Source organism: Benincasa hispida, chromosome 9 (genome assembly GCF_009727055.1).
Source record: "Benincasa hispida cultivar B227 chromosome 9, ASM972705v1, whole genome shotgun sequence".
NCBI classification, from domain to species: domain Eukaryota; kingdom Viridiplantae; phylum Streptophyta; class Magnoliopsida; order Cucurbitales; family Cucurbitaceae; genus Benincasa; species Benincasa hispida.
Genome location: NC_052357.1, coordinates 88,489,174 through 88,505,555, shown reverse-complemented (window position 1 = coordinate 88,505,555; position 16,382 = coordinate 88,489,174). Strand labels below are relative to the sequence as shown.

The window sequence follows — 16,382 nt, the reverse complement described above, 5'->3', positions numbered from 1 at the left end:
AAAATCATAGTTTGCTTCGTCAAACAACAAAACTCTTGTTCATGTCTACATATAATTACCCAATAAATAAATAAATAAAATATATGACATATTAGATGTTTTATTTTTTTAAAAAAAATAATGACTTTTTTAAGAAAAAGAATTTAATTTTTACCCACAATTTGTATTTGGTTAAGTTAGTTGATTTTTATTCTAAAAATGTGTTGATACTAGAAAGAGTTGAAAACTACTTACATAAAATAACAAAATTTTAATTTTTTTTATAGAAGTCTATTAATGTTAAAAATTAATAGAAGTTCTCTCACTAGTAGACATTAATAAGAGTCTATTTGTGTTTGATTTCGTAGAATGGTCATTTTTTGATCTCATTGTTTTTCATTCCAAACACTTGTTCATACTTTATTTAACACAATTGAGATTAACAATCCCTAAAAGCGGCCCACGCTTATTTATGAATGAAATTCAGGCCTCAGTGAAAATCAATTTATTTTGTCAAGGTCTAATGGTAAAATATCAACCTTTTAAAACAAAAAAGTCAATTTTAGACCACTTAAAATGCCAAAATAAATCATTTTAAATAATTGTTATTAGAGGTAATGTGGGGTTATTAGATGTCAGAGAAAAGTAATATAGAAACAAAACAATGTAAGATTACGCTAATCTAAGTATACCTCAACTATTTAGAGATATTACACATCTATCTTGAGAGTTAGATATTCGAAATCTACTTACATTGCCGGACTAAAAAAAAAATCAAAATTCTACTGCTCAATAAATCACCTCTACAATCCCAAAGAATTAATTGTTGGGTGACACTGTTTTTCTGAATTTTGGGGGCGTGAGGGATGAAGATCACGATGGAAAATTCTCAGCAAACTCACTTATAAGCTAATTTTGTGTCCAAAGTTACAGAATGACCAAGGCCAAGCTCCTAAGATATTGTGAATTACTTTGTTATTCTCCCAAGCAGCTTGTACATTCCAAAAGCATTCTTATTCTGCCAGAAGTATGGAATGAAAAATGATCGATAAAACGGCGGTGAGAACTCCCTGTCTAGGTAAGGCCATGCTGCAACAGCCTGCAAGTAAAAATGTCTCAGTAAAATCCTACATTGGAAGTAGAATGGAAAGAGAGAACAGACTTTTACCTCCCACTTCGATGTGTCACTTCCACGAGAAGCATACGGTCTTTCGAGTTGAAGCTCAACAAGGAAAGTGCACGCATCGAGATCTTGGAGCTATAAAGTTCATTACATGATATATCATCACGGAAAGAAAAAGGAATCAGTAAAAGAACATGCATAGTAAGAGTGAAAAATTATAGAACTGGAGATGGTACATATTGCTCATCTGATGCTATATTCTTGTTGTTGAAGTATGGTGGAGCGGCTGCAGTCCCTCCCAGGGTAGAATTAAACGGGAAAGGAAGAAGACCTCGGAACCCATCGTTGATCCATCTTACTTCTTGCACATAATCGGGAATGAAAAATGATGATGGAAAGCGATGCCACTCGCTTCCAACACAAATTGTGGAACCTGAAAGAAGTGATATGCAGGGTGAATTTAATGATGTAGAAAGGAAGAGATGATAGGGATGGTATTAGGATTTTATTAGAGTATTAAGGGTATATTAGTAATTAGCTAGGGAATTTGTTATATCCCTTGGTTATAAATACAGGGGGAGGGGAATGAGAAAGTTGGGCAATATTTTGTAAGTGAATTAGGGCTTGAGGGTGATCTCCCTTACCTTGAATTACTTGGTTTATCTCGTAGTTTGGTTACCTATTAGATTTCAATATATTTGGGTTCTATCAAAATCTTTATCTATGGACACAAACCTCATGCACACCTATTTCCAGTTTCCCAATATCTAACCTGTTGCTATATCGTCACGGTGAGCCAAGACCTTGTAAACCTCCAGAGGAGCAGAGTAACCATTAATCAATGAAAATGTACGAGCATGGGATGCGCAAAGAATAAGGCCAAGAACAAGGGGTCTAAGAACTTTTGCCATCTGCAAAGCAAATTAACTAGCTAAATAGAGGAAATTATTATCATAATAAATTCAGAAAACAGCAGGGACGGTAGATACTCACCACAACAAGTACAGAATTATCATATGAATTGTATCTATCTCTGAAAAAATCTGGAAAGCACTCGATGACGGCTGAAGCAGCAACACAAATAAGAGGATATATTGGATAAAGGAATCTGCAGCAGCAATGTAAATATCAGGTGAAAAATGCCACCAGTAATTTCAAATATCAGAGGGTGTTTCAACAGAGAATGATGATTAGGAAGGCTAGATGAAGCCTTCAAATTCTATAGATTTAGAGCAATCAAATAAAAAAGAGCACAATAGCCAGCACCATCTATCTTACATCCCCAATATAAAATCAAAAGGGCAAATCTTTACAGAACTTCAACCCAGAAGTTCCAAGCACAAAAAGTTGTATTCAAAATAATCATCTTTTGGGTTTCTAGACACCATATATAGTAACTTATAAGAGAACAAACTAAAATATTTTTCTTTTAAAAATATAATTTCAGGGAAGATATACAATATTGTTGTAAAAGTATCAAACCTTTCCTCCTTGTGTGGCTGCAATGACATGAATGCCAGCCAAATATAAATAGGTGAGATCACCACGAGCAAGTCTGGCACATACTTTTTCCTTGAAATTTTTAAAATTCCCAGAAAAAGTAAGGCAAGAACGAAACAAACATTGAAGTTGTTAAATCCATTTCTGAGATAAAACAATGGTCCTTCGGTTCCATACAAGTGGCTTTCACCACCTCCCAAGACGTTATATATCAGCAAATTTAGCACAGATGATGTCCACCTTTTATAATAATAATAGTCAACAAGCAGCGAGAAGACCTACAAGCCAAACCATAGGAGCTTTTAGCAAGTTCATGACACATTTTATATGAACTAAAGAGCAACAGAAAAAAGAGGTTTTCAAAAGCTGGTTCAATCTGTCACAGAATCTACATTTGTTATTTACTTTCCATTTTCACAGTAGAAAACTTATTTTCAATAGTAAAAGTGAATTTTTAATGGAAAAGTTAGGAGTAAAGGATTGACAACTATAATTGGGAAGTAGTTTTTAAGCCAAAGTTTATTATTTTCTTTAATAGGAAGAAAATTGTATCAAGATTGAGCAGTAAGAAAGAAATCCTCCAGAAATCAATGGGATCCACTTGCGGTATAGTAATTCTCTATACTTTTCTTCTTGCAAGGGTGTTTCTTTGGGAACACCATCAAGCTAAAAATTCATACTCAGGAATGGAGGGAAAACATTTCATCTAGGGTCCAACAATGGTCGAGGTTGACTTTTAGAAGGCTAGATTGGACTGATTTGGCCCAAGCATTTAAGGCGGCCAGATCTGGCTAAGCTAAGCAAGGGTGTTATCAAAAGGGTTTTAATCCTTCCTCAATACACTGGAAAAGGTTTTCTAAACTGACTATGGTCAAAGTTTTGTCTACCACATCAGCCGGCATCTCACCATCCTCCATGTTGCTAATTGAGACAGAAGTAGGGTTGGGACCAGGAGGAATGCATTTCTTTTCTACATCCCTAGAAATGAATGAAAATACCCCAGTTGGCAGTCCCCATCCTCATCTCTATCTTTAATGGGGATTCCCCACATTTTTCAAGGAATTTTGGCATCTTTAGCTGGAATCAGTTTAAGAAAATGGAGGAGATAGGAAGAAGCTAGTATCAAATCAAGAAGTTTGATTTGTTCCTTATTGGATTTAAAATTCTATTTTGTAATCTTTTGTAAATAGAATACCTTATCCTCTTTCTCTTGATAAAAGCTTCCATTAAACAAAAAGATCATAAACAACACAGTAAAATTACTTGAGAAGACATACAAGAAGAGCTATCGATGTTAGTGCCCCTGCAAGAAACGCCTCTTTGAATTTTCTGCGTAAAGAGTAAACTGTGACTGGAAGGAAAACCAAGATTGAAAATGGCCAGCCAAGAATTACACCAGCAGCAGCAACAGCAACCGCTAGAGCAGGTTTCTCAAGTAGAAATAACCCAGATGACAAAGATACTGCATACATGGAGAATGAACTAGGCAAGAAGCCTGGAAAATGAGGCAACAATGACGAATGATGAGGCAATTCCAGATTAAATAAAAATTACTTAATAACTAAAAAAAGAGATTAAAATGGTCTTCCATGTAGAAGTTGCACAATAAATAATTTACGTAGGAGATACAGGGGAAAAAAGGCCACTCACTGGTGCTAGCAAAGAAACAACCACTGGTCAAGCACAACATCGCAAGAGTATAAGTGGCAAGGCGCTTCCCAAACTTCCTAGAGAGTGCTACAACAAGAACTGTTTCTGTAACAACAGATAGAAAACCAAGGAAAAGTCTCACAGCAAAGAATACTCTCACCTGCAATTTAAAGAGAGATTAAAACCATGGACATATCTGGATCTACGTTTAAGCTATTGAGAAAATAACAATAAAAACTGAGAAAGGATGGCCCTTTACTTTATCCTCAGAAAACAGCCACGCAGCTGGTCTGCCCACTAATTCATGGAGAACAATGTATAAATATGACCGAAGCGCAAACTGGGAACTGCAAGAGAGCGCAGTTTCAGCGAATATACAAATTAAACAAGATCTTGTTGAAACTTGAAAGTAATCAACCTCATGTAAATGCTAATTCTTACTACTCTTTCTCTATGTACATTAAAATCTGATGTCTAACTCCAAATAGCAGCTCAGACAAAGTTGGACCCATCTTCAAATGAAAGCCAAGAACGATAACAAAGTATTCATCATTTGATGAATGATCTACTTGATCATATAGGAAGTCATACAACTTGTGTGTGTGCGCACGTGCATGTGTTCATGTCTTGCAAATAGAATATCCATAAAAGGCCAGTAACCTAATTCACACATTCAGTTAGGATTTTAAACTCCAAGACCATTAGCACCAAACTTACTCCATCAAATCATGTCACAATTGTCTTCTCTTAATTCCTTGATTAACATATCGTTGCTTAAAGTAATTCATTACTTTGATCTACCAAAAGAGGAAAAAAAAATATTGCTATATGGTGTGTTATCCAACTCAAGCCACTGGGACCCAACAACACAGAATCGAACTAAGAGTCTGAAAACTAAGAGAACGACGGGGGTAACAAAGAAACCCAATGCAACAACAGTGTAAGATAGCTGTAAACACCAGAAAAGGGGGATGTAGTACACAAACTACAATAACCGGGATTTCAAGCTCAAGGAAATCCAATCAACGAACCGCAATACAAAGAGAAATTAACATTTCCTATGTTATCCAAGCATGAATGTGGGAGAATTTCGAGTAAGAACCTGTATTCCCAAGTTTGGAAGCCAGATTTGTAGAGAAGGAAATGGAGAGGTTCCCAATAATTGAAAACCTCATCGCAGTCGTGGATGATGTTGGATGTGGCACTCATGTAGCGGAGTAGCCCCAGAGCAAAGAGTGGGAAGAACCACCCAAGTCCTTTGTCTTCGCTTTCAGTGGTGGTCGATCGGCCTGGCTTATCGGATTTAGAATAGGAAGAAGAAGCCGCCATGGACGGCGGAGGGTCGGAGGTGTAGGGGCGCCTCTGCCGCATCTCTAGAGCCATTCTCTTTTTCTCGGATGGGTGTGTGTAGGCAAATCGGAGAGACTGGTCTTTGTGCTGTTCAAAAGTCGAGTGCTTTGCTTCCCATCGAAGTCTCGACTTAGAACGTTCCTTTCTTTCCCTCTCGACAATTTTATTTTATGCTAAATTGTAAAATTGGTCCCATGATTTAGAAAAATAAGATTTGAGTTCCTCTAAATTATAATTAGAATTTTGATCCATGTAGTTTGATAGAATTTCGTCAAACTATCGAGACTATTTATGAAATAAATTAGAAGGACTAAATTCTAAATTTTTTTCGAATTAATATAGACTAAATTTATAACTTAATATTTTTTATTTTATTTATATATTATTATTATTAAGGTTGAAGCTCTTGATTGATCTTATTCAATTGAACTACATTCATGTGAGCTATTTATTATCAACTAGATTTTGATAAATCTTTTGGACATCCCATTTGTTCAAAAACTTATTAGCCTAATCGAGTCAATCATTTCTCAACCATAATTTTAATACTTTGGACAAATTGCAAAAACCATCTTAAAGTATGATGTTAGTTGTTATTATATTCTTAAACTTTCAATTGTAAACAAAACATTGAATCCTCAAACTTATGTAAGTGTTAAAAATGACCATCAAACTTACATAATTGTAAAAATGGTAACAATTCTATAAGTTTGAGTTCAATTTTTATCATTTAGAGATCCAAGTTCTACACCTTTTGTAAGCTTGGGGGTTCAATTTTAATATTTATAAAAGTTTAAGAGCTTAATTTTTGTAATTGAAAGTTTGATGGTGTAATTAGCAATTACTACCATATTTCAAGAGTGATTTTTGTAATTTACCTATAATTTTCTTTCATCCATTTAAGCCTTTAAGGCGTTAAAGAGTCATATCTACTCTTTAAATAAAAGTTTTTTGAGAGATTGTCAAAATTAAGAAAGAAACAAGTTTACATCATTGTATATTAAACATATATATATATATAAAATGGAAGTATCCACATCTCATAAGTTTATTGTTAGTACATAGAACCTAACAAATGACTAAATATTCCCCATGCTAATGAGAAGATTGGCAATCATTGAAAGATTAAATGCAACACACTTCTTAGGTTGGTTTTCCTTCATAAAGAAAAATAGAGAATAGAAAATGCAACTAAACCTCTTATTTTATAGCACAGTTAGATGTTTAAGCCTTACACTGACATAAAATGGCAAAACGATGTGGACTTTAGAGAAGTGATAAAAAAAAAAAAAAAAAAAAAAAAAAAGATAATATAACAGGACTCTTCACTGCATTAATGCAATTATTTAAAGTTCAAACGCCTTGTAAAGTAACAACATAATTCACTGGCCACTCTAGTATTTGGGGCACAGTAGTTTTTTTAATCATGCAGCAACGCAGCAGTCAGTCACAGTCACTCAACATCTCTTCACACCAAAAGCTGGAATCACTTAAACAACATCCACTTCTGATGCATAAATTATGAGTAGCTTTTTCTTTCTTGGCAATTTATATGTTGGGAGAAACCACCAGCAAAAAGCAAAAACAAAGGGCTTATATATTATATAATGCTCTCTGTTTAACCAGTGTTCTGCATTCCAGCAGCAATACCCTTCATGGTCAAGATCAGGGTGTCCTCTAGCCCAGGTGCGTACTCGCTTTGCGGGTTTAGATTAACGAGTTCGTCTGCTGGTTTGCTGGCTTCCATTATTTCCCTTGAAATGTGTGGACGGACTTTCACGTGGTAGTTTGGATCGCGGATTCGTTTCATTGTATAGGCTTGGCACACATTCAGAGTTGTGATGTATGAATCACGAAGACGAAGTCTTTGCTTCAAGTAAGGATCCCCTTCAAGAAGATCACTGTGTCCAGCAATCTACAAAGTACAAGGACAAAAAAATTGTATCAAACTATGATTGAATGAAAGACCTTATGTGGTATTTGATTGAATGGACAATGTTCAAATTTTACCTGCAGCAAAAGGCTCTTTGTTTCTTCAAAGTTGGCTCTCAAGCGCTCTCCGAACGACCAGAGGTCCTCCGAGACTAAGAGCTTGTCGTACAAAGCTGCAATCCCAGGGTCTCCTTTAGCGAACACCATTTCAACCAAATCGATGGTGACCCTAAAGAAGGGCCATTCATTATACATCTCCTGCAGCATTTGAAGGTTTTTAACATTCTTTTGAATAATATGCTTGAATGCTGCTCCGAAACCTAACCAAACTGGTAGATGGAATCTCGTCTGTGTCCATGCAAAGATCCATGGGATTGCACGGAGTGACTCAATACCACCACTTGGCTTCCGTTTTGATGGACGGCTTCCAATATTCATCCTGCCATACTCCAGCTCTGGTGTTGCCTAAAATCACAAGTACAAAATATCAAGTTAAGAATAGCTCATAGTCAGTGCAGATTTCAAGAATGAAATTACGGGAGTCAGCAAAAGAAATCCTACAAGGCGGAAATATTCGACAAATCGTGGTTCTTTGAAGACAATGGAACGGTATTCTTCTGTAGCAACAACAGCCATTTCATCCATCAGTTCACGCCATTCAGGTTTTGGTGAAACTGGAGGGTGCATTCCATGCTCAAGAGTTGCAGCAGTGAAACGTTGGAGCGTTCTAAAACACAAGTGCTCCTCTCCAAACGACTGCTCGATAACTTCCCCCTGTACCGTTACACGGAGTGAACCGTGAACTGTCTCAGGTGGTTGGGACAAAATAGCAAGATGAGTGGGTCCACCTCCTCTTCCAACAGTGCCACCACGACCATGAAACATAGTTAGCTTCACACCATACTGCTTTGCGACATTTATAAGCTCCTCTTGAGCCTTGTACAACTGCCAGGCTGCAGAGAACCGTCCAGCATCTTTGCCAGAATCCGAGTAGCCAATCATGACTTCTTGCTTTCCATTAATCTGATTTCTGTACCAATCTATTGAGAAGAGGCGAGCAAGGGCTGCTGGTGCAGCCTCCAAATCTGCAAGCTTCTCAAACAGGGGAACAACTCTCAGTGGTTGGCTAACATGGCACTCACGTTGCAAGAGCTCAACTGCCAAAACATCAGATGGAGCAGTGGCCATGGAAATGATATATGCACCAAAGTTATCAGAAGGAAGTTCAGCTATGACATGGAACGTGTTCAAAACATCAGATATTTCTTCTGTTTTAGGAAGATCAGGACCAAAAAGAGGACGTTTGCCACTGAGTTCAGATAAAAGCCATTCTTGTCGCTGTTCCTCAGACCATTCTTTGTAGGAACCAATATTCAAATGCTGAGTAATGGCATCCAAGACATCGGTGTGACGATCGGACTCTTGCCTGATGTCAAGTCTTACAAGTGACAAGCCAAAAGTGGACACTTGCCTCAAAAAATCAAGAAGGGTGCCATCAGCAATTGCACGGTCACCACAAGAACAGAGGGATCTGTAGCATAGTTCAAGAGGCTCCAAGAACTGCAAAAAGTTGGGAAATTAATCATAAACAAAACAGTTTATCTCACAGAAAGCTAAGAAAGGAGTATAATTTAGCGAAATAACTAAATCATAACATGAACTTTCTAGTTTTCTTTAAAATTAATTCCATTAGCAAAGCAAGACAGACTTTTACAACAAAATATCTCTTTTCTTTATTGTTCCCCACTTTACTTTCCTCGCTCAAAAGCTCTTTAAAAACAACAACAAAAGGAAGCTATTTCTAAAGTAATAAAGTTGCAACCTTTATTCAGAGTCCTATCATATTGGTGAAACTGAAATACATCATCCAAAAAAATATTGCTACAAGAGTTTGTGGGTCAGATGTTCATTACTTTATAGTTTGACTAGTCCCAAAAAATTATTATCTAAAATGTTTTATAATTATTCTCCATTTTTATTCAAGCCAATTGTAGAACTCGGTATTCTGCCTTAGCAGTTCAGCGGTAAGAATGTCCAATACTTCCAATGAAATGATCGTTGTACCCCAAATAATTCTTTTTCAAAAAGAAAAAGAAAAGAAAAGAAAAAGACTTTTAATGATCCAGGAAGAAGAGGTAACCTGCTCAACATTTGTAAAAGTCCCATCCTCTGGGATGTCAGAATATCCATTAGCTAACAAATGGCGAGATCGTTCACGCGTCTGATAAAGCTTGTCCCTTACATCACCCAGAATCACTCGATAGGGTTCACTGGCAGGAATTTGCTTCCAAAATTCTATCCAAAGAAAAAGAAAATTTTTATTCATTATCACCAAACTTAAGATTTCCTCTATGAAATAAATTAAGCAACAAAACTAAGTGCATCCACAAACGTTTTTTCTTCTAATTTAAACATAAGTCATGATTGATTGATTACCTATATAGTGTTTTGCAACCCGCCTCGATGAATTATGAAGCATGTCTGCACGCTCACGAAGCTCATTGCTGCAACGCCACATAGACAACTGCAGGCAGACAAATATTATGAGTATGGTCCATTAATTAGTTGATGCTAATTGCTCAAGTAGTAAATTAAACATTGTCTATTAATCAAATGGGAAAGGTTCCCCAAATTTGCATATTGCTGCAGGTGTAAATACCTCAAACATGAGATCCTCGATCTGTGAGTAGTACAGGTTAGCAGCCATCATTCTAGCAAGAAGACAGACATCCCTTGTAACCTCAGGCGTCACCCTAGGATTACCTGTAGACCAATTAAGGCAAAGTTAAAAATTAAGAAGACAGTTACAATTTCCTGAAGTACCATCAGTGTGGAGAGAGAGGATATATTATTCCACTTTCATAGTCTAACGAAATTCAATGCTTTGCATTTACATTACGGCAAAAGAAAAAGATTTTGTACCATCACGGTCACCACCCATCCAAGATGAAAACTGAATTAGTGGTGCATTGTAAGGAACACGCTCATCAATCCCTATGTTTTTCAAAGCAGTATCGACACGGCGCAGAAATTTAGGAACACCCTTCCAAATTGTCTCATGGAAGTAGCTCATTCCTGCCCTCATTTCATCTTGTGGGGTAGGAGGAGTTCTACGGATTTCATCGGTACGAAATGCAGCTTGAATCTAAAAAAAGAAAAGGAAACGTCCATTGTTGTCAAAATCAAATGACTGCAATAAAATGTCTACAATATAAGCCAATGTATCCAGTTCCATTGAGTGTATCATGTCACATTGCACTAAAATGTTCAACAGCATACATCTTTCAGTTATTATTTCTAGAAACATGCATTTTGATATTCACAATGAACACATGACAATAATAGACAATAAATGGAGCATGCCCATCTATCTCAACTTTGTTTCACTTTCAACAACTGCTATAATTTTTCATAAAAAAAAAAACAAGAAAGCGAAAATCAACAGTCTGCAAACTCAGACATTTGATTTTTTTTTTTATATATATATATTTTGAGTCAGAGGAACATCAGATGACAGATACTAGGGGTGCAAATTTCACCTCTCTCTGAAGTGCCTCATCGAGCTCTTGCTTGTCATCAGGAGTAATGTCTTTGGCGTACAACTGGACTAAACAATCCCTTATCCTGCATGGTTAGAGTACTAATTAGTTAGGACATTTGAAAAGTAAATATAAAAATAAGCATAAAAACAATCAACAGTAGCTCAAAAGTCAACCTTGCATGCTTTTGAAGCAAAGATCTACGAACTGATTGAGTAGGATGAGCAGTTAAGACCAAATCAACAGTCTGGTTCTTCAAGGCATCAAAAACTTCTTGAGGGGACTTTTTCAGTTCCCCCACAAGCTTCTTCAGAGTTTCCTCAATGTCAGATTCAGTGGTTGCAGAGTTCTCATCAGCAAAATCTCCCTTCTTCAGCTTGATCCTTCGACGGTAAGCAATCTGAACCTCCTCGGCCAAGTTAGCCAAGTTAAGCATATGGGAGAAAGATTTGGCAATGACAATAGAGTCCCCTGGATCTAAACTAGTCAGCACATTTCCAAGCTCTTCGAGTTTCTTTGGATTGTGCTTCCCTTCATATTCGGCAGAAAGTTCATAGCACTCTTGCACCTATCATCAAAAACAAAAAAAGTCAAACAGTCACTAGCTATTGGTCCCATGGAAGTAACGATCGTGACCGATTTCAAATAATATGAATGTAAGTAGCAAGCAGTTGGAAGCATGTTTCTTCTTTCCTTTCTGATGATGTACTAGATTCACACTTCAGCAATGTCAAACAGAAAGAAAAGAAGTTTTAATTGGTAAATACATCCATACTATATGCTATTTACACACCCAGTAAAGAAAACAAACCAAAATTATGACAATGGGACTCATTAAACTTCAAGGATGTTCTATCAATCTTACAACTATCAAATGACATCAAGTTTTAAGTCATGGCCATAACTTATTCTATTAATAAAAAGATCCATTACTTTTCTAATCACACAAAAAGGTTATTATATTCCACAAAGAGAGTGAAACGAAACAAAAATATTGTTCATCCTTCCTTCGAAATCAAATTCAAATTCCCAGTGGTTCTAACTTACAGTTTCCTTCAGATCCTCTCCATGTAAATCCTGGAGAATGTCAAGGAACCGATCCAGTAACAACGCATCGTACTCCACCAATTTATCATCCTCACTCAATCTGGCTGGTACTAAAAGCCGAAGCTGCGCATCAATTGATGCCATCTTTTCCAGATTCCGGTTAGCCATATTTCACACTAAATTTCCGTCTGAAATCACCACCTAAAACAAAAGAAAAGAAACAGAAAAACCATTAGGCACCCACAAAACTATCAAATCAAAACCCCCCAAAGTAAATCCAGAAAACAGGGGAAGGGAAGGGAATTTCAAAGACGATCGACAAAAATGGAGCCTAAAACAACAAGAATTCTGAAACCAAATCCAAAACCCAGTACGAGAAACGAGTAAATGGAAAGAACCCACAGGTTTCTACCTGGAAAAAGGCCCAAAATTGGGAGTGGAAAACAGAAAATCAACAAATACCCAAATGGGTAATGGGGAAAAGGTATAGGTGGAGAAAGGCGTACCTGAAGAACAGAGGCAAATAAGAGGAGGAAATGAAAAGAGAAGAAAAGGGGAATTGGGAGAGATTCTGAGATGGAAAGGCAGTGGTTGGAGAGGTTTATATAGAGTAGAGCAATGAGGCTCCTCACATTGGATGTTCAACGATGATAAAATCCAAATAGGAATCGGAAAAATAATGAAGAAAGAAGCATCGCCAAAGTCCCTATCAACGACTTTACCGCTCTCTCTCTCTCTCTCGTCTCGTCTTTACCTCTCTTTCTCCAAAAGCACTTCTCTTTTTCTTTTTCTTTTTCCCTTTTTAATCTGCTTTTTTTTAATTAGTTGTCAGCTTTTCTATTTTCTATTTGGGAGAAAAGGTATTATTTAATTAGGGATATTTCAAAAATAAATAAATAAATTAGGGCTGTTCCTTTTACCTCTACGAAGAGGAAGTTGGGGTAAGAGAAAATTTTCCTTTAACCTAAACGAGGACGGACATGAAGAATGTATTTACCTCCTTCCGTTCCATTTGACTCTTTTTTAATTTATTATTATTTTTTTTTTTAGTGTAATTAGATATATTGTATTTAAATTTCAAGATTTATTATTTAATGGTCCATTGTATGAATTATATATGGATAATTTAATGTGTAATGGTAATTGTTTTGTTCTATTATGTGATTTAAGTATTTTTTTCTTCAAACAAATTAATTAACCAGTTAGATGAAATTTTTTAGTGAAAGTTGACGTATAATTAAAACTTTTCCATATAACTTATGTAATTTAATTGAGTTCTTTTATATATTAAAAAAAAATTAAATGGGACAACTTCCAAGGAGGAATATGATTCTCGTGAATTTCTACAAAATTAATTTGAGAATTTTGTCGGGATGATGTGAAATTGGGACATGAACGAAAAAGTCATTCTTGAGCTCCTCGTCCTGTGACCGTTTTCAATTAAAATATATTTTTGATTTCTATAGTTTAAATTTAAAAAATATATTTTCAAAATTTGTAAAGGGAATACTAGTTTTTTTTTCTTGTGGTGGGGGGAGTCAATAATAAACTAAATCTAATACTAGAGATTTTTAGACATTTGAAAATACATGTAATGATTAAGTTATTCATCAATATTTTGATATATCATTAATTAATCACCAATATAAAAATAAATATTAATAATAAGATCTAAACTAAATTAGGGTGAAAAGAGCTTAATTATTAATTTAATTATTTTATAAATGATTTAATTTACATGAATATTTATAGAAATTGATGTTTTATTTGATATATCAATATGTATGTACAAAAGAATTTCGATATCAATATTTATTATTTTTTTTTTTTGTTAAAATAAATTTTTAAATTAAGGGATCAAACCATCGATCTTTAAAACAGTAATTGATGTCTTTATCTATGGAGTTATGGTTAGATTGACAATTATTTTACATACCGATAATTGCACTTCAAATATAAATATATGTATCAATGTATCACAAACATATTTACCAACTTTATTTTTCTTAAAAAAAAAAAAAAAAACCATATGTATTAGACAGGGTGGGTATTATGTGGATAAAAATTAATGGCAAAATAGCAATAGTGATTAAAATGGTTATTCAAATTAAAGATACAAATCAAACAAAGTATATGTTAAATTTCTTTGGTCATTGAAGTAGGGTTTTTTTTAAAAAAAAAAAAGAATCTATATAAGCTTTGTTGTTCATAAAATTAGTTGATTTTATATACTTTTCTTCATTATTCTTTACAAATTATTATTATTATTTTTCAAAACCTCTCTCTAGGATTGGATATGCTTTGAGAAGATGCTGCAAGAGCAGCTTGTAGTCCAAGGATGATGGAATTCCCAAAATTTCAGCATATGCATTTATTCCTAAATTACACCATCAAAAGGGAAGTTGATAGGTTATCTTTTGAATTAGAGAATCCCATAATATTCTAAAATTTATATACAAAACAAAACAAATTTGGAATCTTCTTTTTCCCCTTTCAAGACTTTTTAGAGAGTTTCAAATTTTTTCTAATTTTCTAATTTGAAAAGGACACCATGTGAATATTGGATAATAATGATATAAAATTATGTTAAGAAAATTATGGTCTTTTTAGTAGGATTTAAAAAAAGTTTCAATGTGTCTAGTCTATGTTAGTGGAAATGTTACTTGGAATAATTTATTAAAACATGGAGGATTTCCAAAAATAGAAAAATAAGGATACATAAAATAATAAATTTTAATTTTCTTTGATAGAAACTAATAGAAGTCTATCAATGTCTATTAGTGATAGAAACTGATATAAGTCTATCATTGATACTATGTGATAGACGTTGATAGAAGTCTATCAGTATCTATCAAAATATATATATATATATATATATTGCTATTTTTATAAATAGTTTGACATTTTCTCTATCTGGGAAAATATTCTTTAAAACATTGTATATGAAATATTATATTTTTTAAGGAAAATTACAAAAATCACCTCTAAATTATGGTGGTAGTTGCAATTACACTTTCAAATTTTCAATTATAAAAATTTGGCTCTCAAACTTATACAATTGTTAAAATTATTCCTTCGAATTCACAATAGTCGTAGAAATTAAACTCCCAAATAATAAAAACTGAACCTTAAAACTTGTACAATTGTTATAATTTCTATGGTAATGTAAGTTCGATCAAATTTTAACACTTGTATGAATTTGAGAACTCAATTTTTATAATTACAACTACCACCATATTTTAGGGATGATTTCTATAATTTGTAATAATAGGCAAATATATATATANTATATATATATTTCAACGTATATATAAAAATATAAATGATTGAATTAAGGTCTCATGCGATGTGAGTGTCAGCATCAATTTTAGTAGCATGATTAATTTATTATTATAATTGTTTGTATAATTAAATGTATAGTATGGAGGTTCAAAAAAAAAAGTAGGGAGATTTTAACTCTCGATTAATTAATTGATATATATTTATTTTTCCTTGATTTTTGTTCAATGAAATATAAATAAATATATAATACGCATGCTTAACCCCGCAATGATTGTTTTTAGTCAACTTTAATAAACAAAACAATGATTGAGGCACTAATTACGCCTACTTTTCAATGTAAAATATTTAAAAAAGAAAAAAGAAAAAAAAAAAAAAAAAAAGGAAACTTTCCACTTTCGTGAATTTTGACTAAAATTGGGAACTTGGATCCTTAAAATTAAAAATAAAATAAAATACTACTTGCGTTAATGTAGTTTTGACTTCTATTATTCTATTTAGTGTATGAAATTTTAATTGTTTTTTTTAAAAAAAAAAAATTAGTCTTTTACATTCAATCAACTTTAAATTTAGTCAAATTTTTGTCTAAATTGATCATATAATAATAATAATTTATTTTCACAATTTATAAATAAAATGTTACTTGACAATAGTCTAAAGTTTTTGGGAAAAAAAATCAACAATAAACAATCTACATGGGCCAATTTTAAGATTTATTTGAAAATATAATAATCAAAATAGAATAAAAATTTAAAGTATAGAGATCAAAATAGTATTTTAATTAATCAAAATCATGACATTTCATCTTAATATTGCTGCTTAAATTTTTCATTCATAGTTTTTGTTAATGACTATAAAACAATTTTCTTCGTCCTCAATTTTCAAAATATTTATATTTAAAAAATAATATTACTCCTATAATTGTAGAACAGTAATCTTCGAGAATAGTTTCGTCATTTTTTTTTCTTTTGCACAGTATGTAG

The 16,382-nt window shown here is 33.8% G+C and overlaps 2 protein-coding genes across 3 annotated transcripts; both read right to left on the bottom strand.

Annotated features, from left to right (window-relative positions):
* Positions 1 to 651: 651 nt before the first annotated feature.
* On the bottom strand, positions 652 to 5,756 carry LOC120084470 (dol-P-Man:Man(6)GlcNAc(2)-PP-Dol alpha-1,2-mannosyltransferase). Its single transcript, XM_039040256.1, has 10 exons — positions 5,355 to 5,756; positions 4,512 to 4,599; positions 4,253 to 4,412; positions 3,880 to 4,097; positions 2,585 to 2,880; positions 2,096 to 2,210; positions 1,875 to 2,013; positions 1,339 to 1,535; positions 1,148 to 1,237; positions 652 to 1,078 (listed from the first exon to the last, which is right to left on the bottom strand). The coding sequence occupies exons 1-10, from the start codon at positions 5,633 to 5,635 to the stop codon at positions 947 to 949; spliced, it is 1,716 nt and encodes a 571-aa protein (XP_038896184.1). The 5' UTR covers positions 5,636 to 5,756; the 3' UTR covers positions 652 to 946.
* A 1,025-nt stretch (positions 5,757 to 6,781) lies between these two features.
* LOC120085745 (phosphoenolpyruvate carboxylase, housekeeping isozyme) lies at positions 6,782 to 12,785 on the bottom strand. Of its 2 annotated transcripts, none has more exons than XM_039041925.1 (11): positions 12,627 to 12,785; positions 12,121 to 12,321; positions 11,250 to 11,641; positions 11,074 to 11,158; positions 10,457 to 10,679; positions 10,194 to 10,297; positions 9,971 to 10,058; positions 9,675 to 9,829; positions 8,096 to 9,094; positions 7,613 to 7,999; positions 6,782 to 7,517 (listed from the first exon to the last, which is right to left on the bottom strand). In XM_039041925.1, exons 2-11 carry the CDS (start codon positions 12,286 to 12,288, stop codon positions 7,221 to 7,223), a joined length of 2,898 nt encoding a protein of 965 aa, XP_038897853.1. In that variant the 5' UTR covers positions 12,289 to 12,321; positions 12,627 to 12,785; the 3' UTR covers positions 6,782 to 7,220. The 2 variants fall into 2 exon arrangements, with proteins under 2 accessions (XP_038897853.1, XP_038897854.1); XM_039041926.1 differs by having other exon boundaries at positions 12,533 to 12,685.
* Positions 12,786 to 16,382: the final 3,597 nt, after the last annotated feature.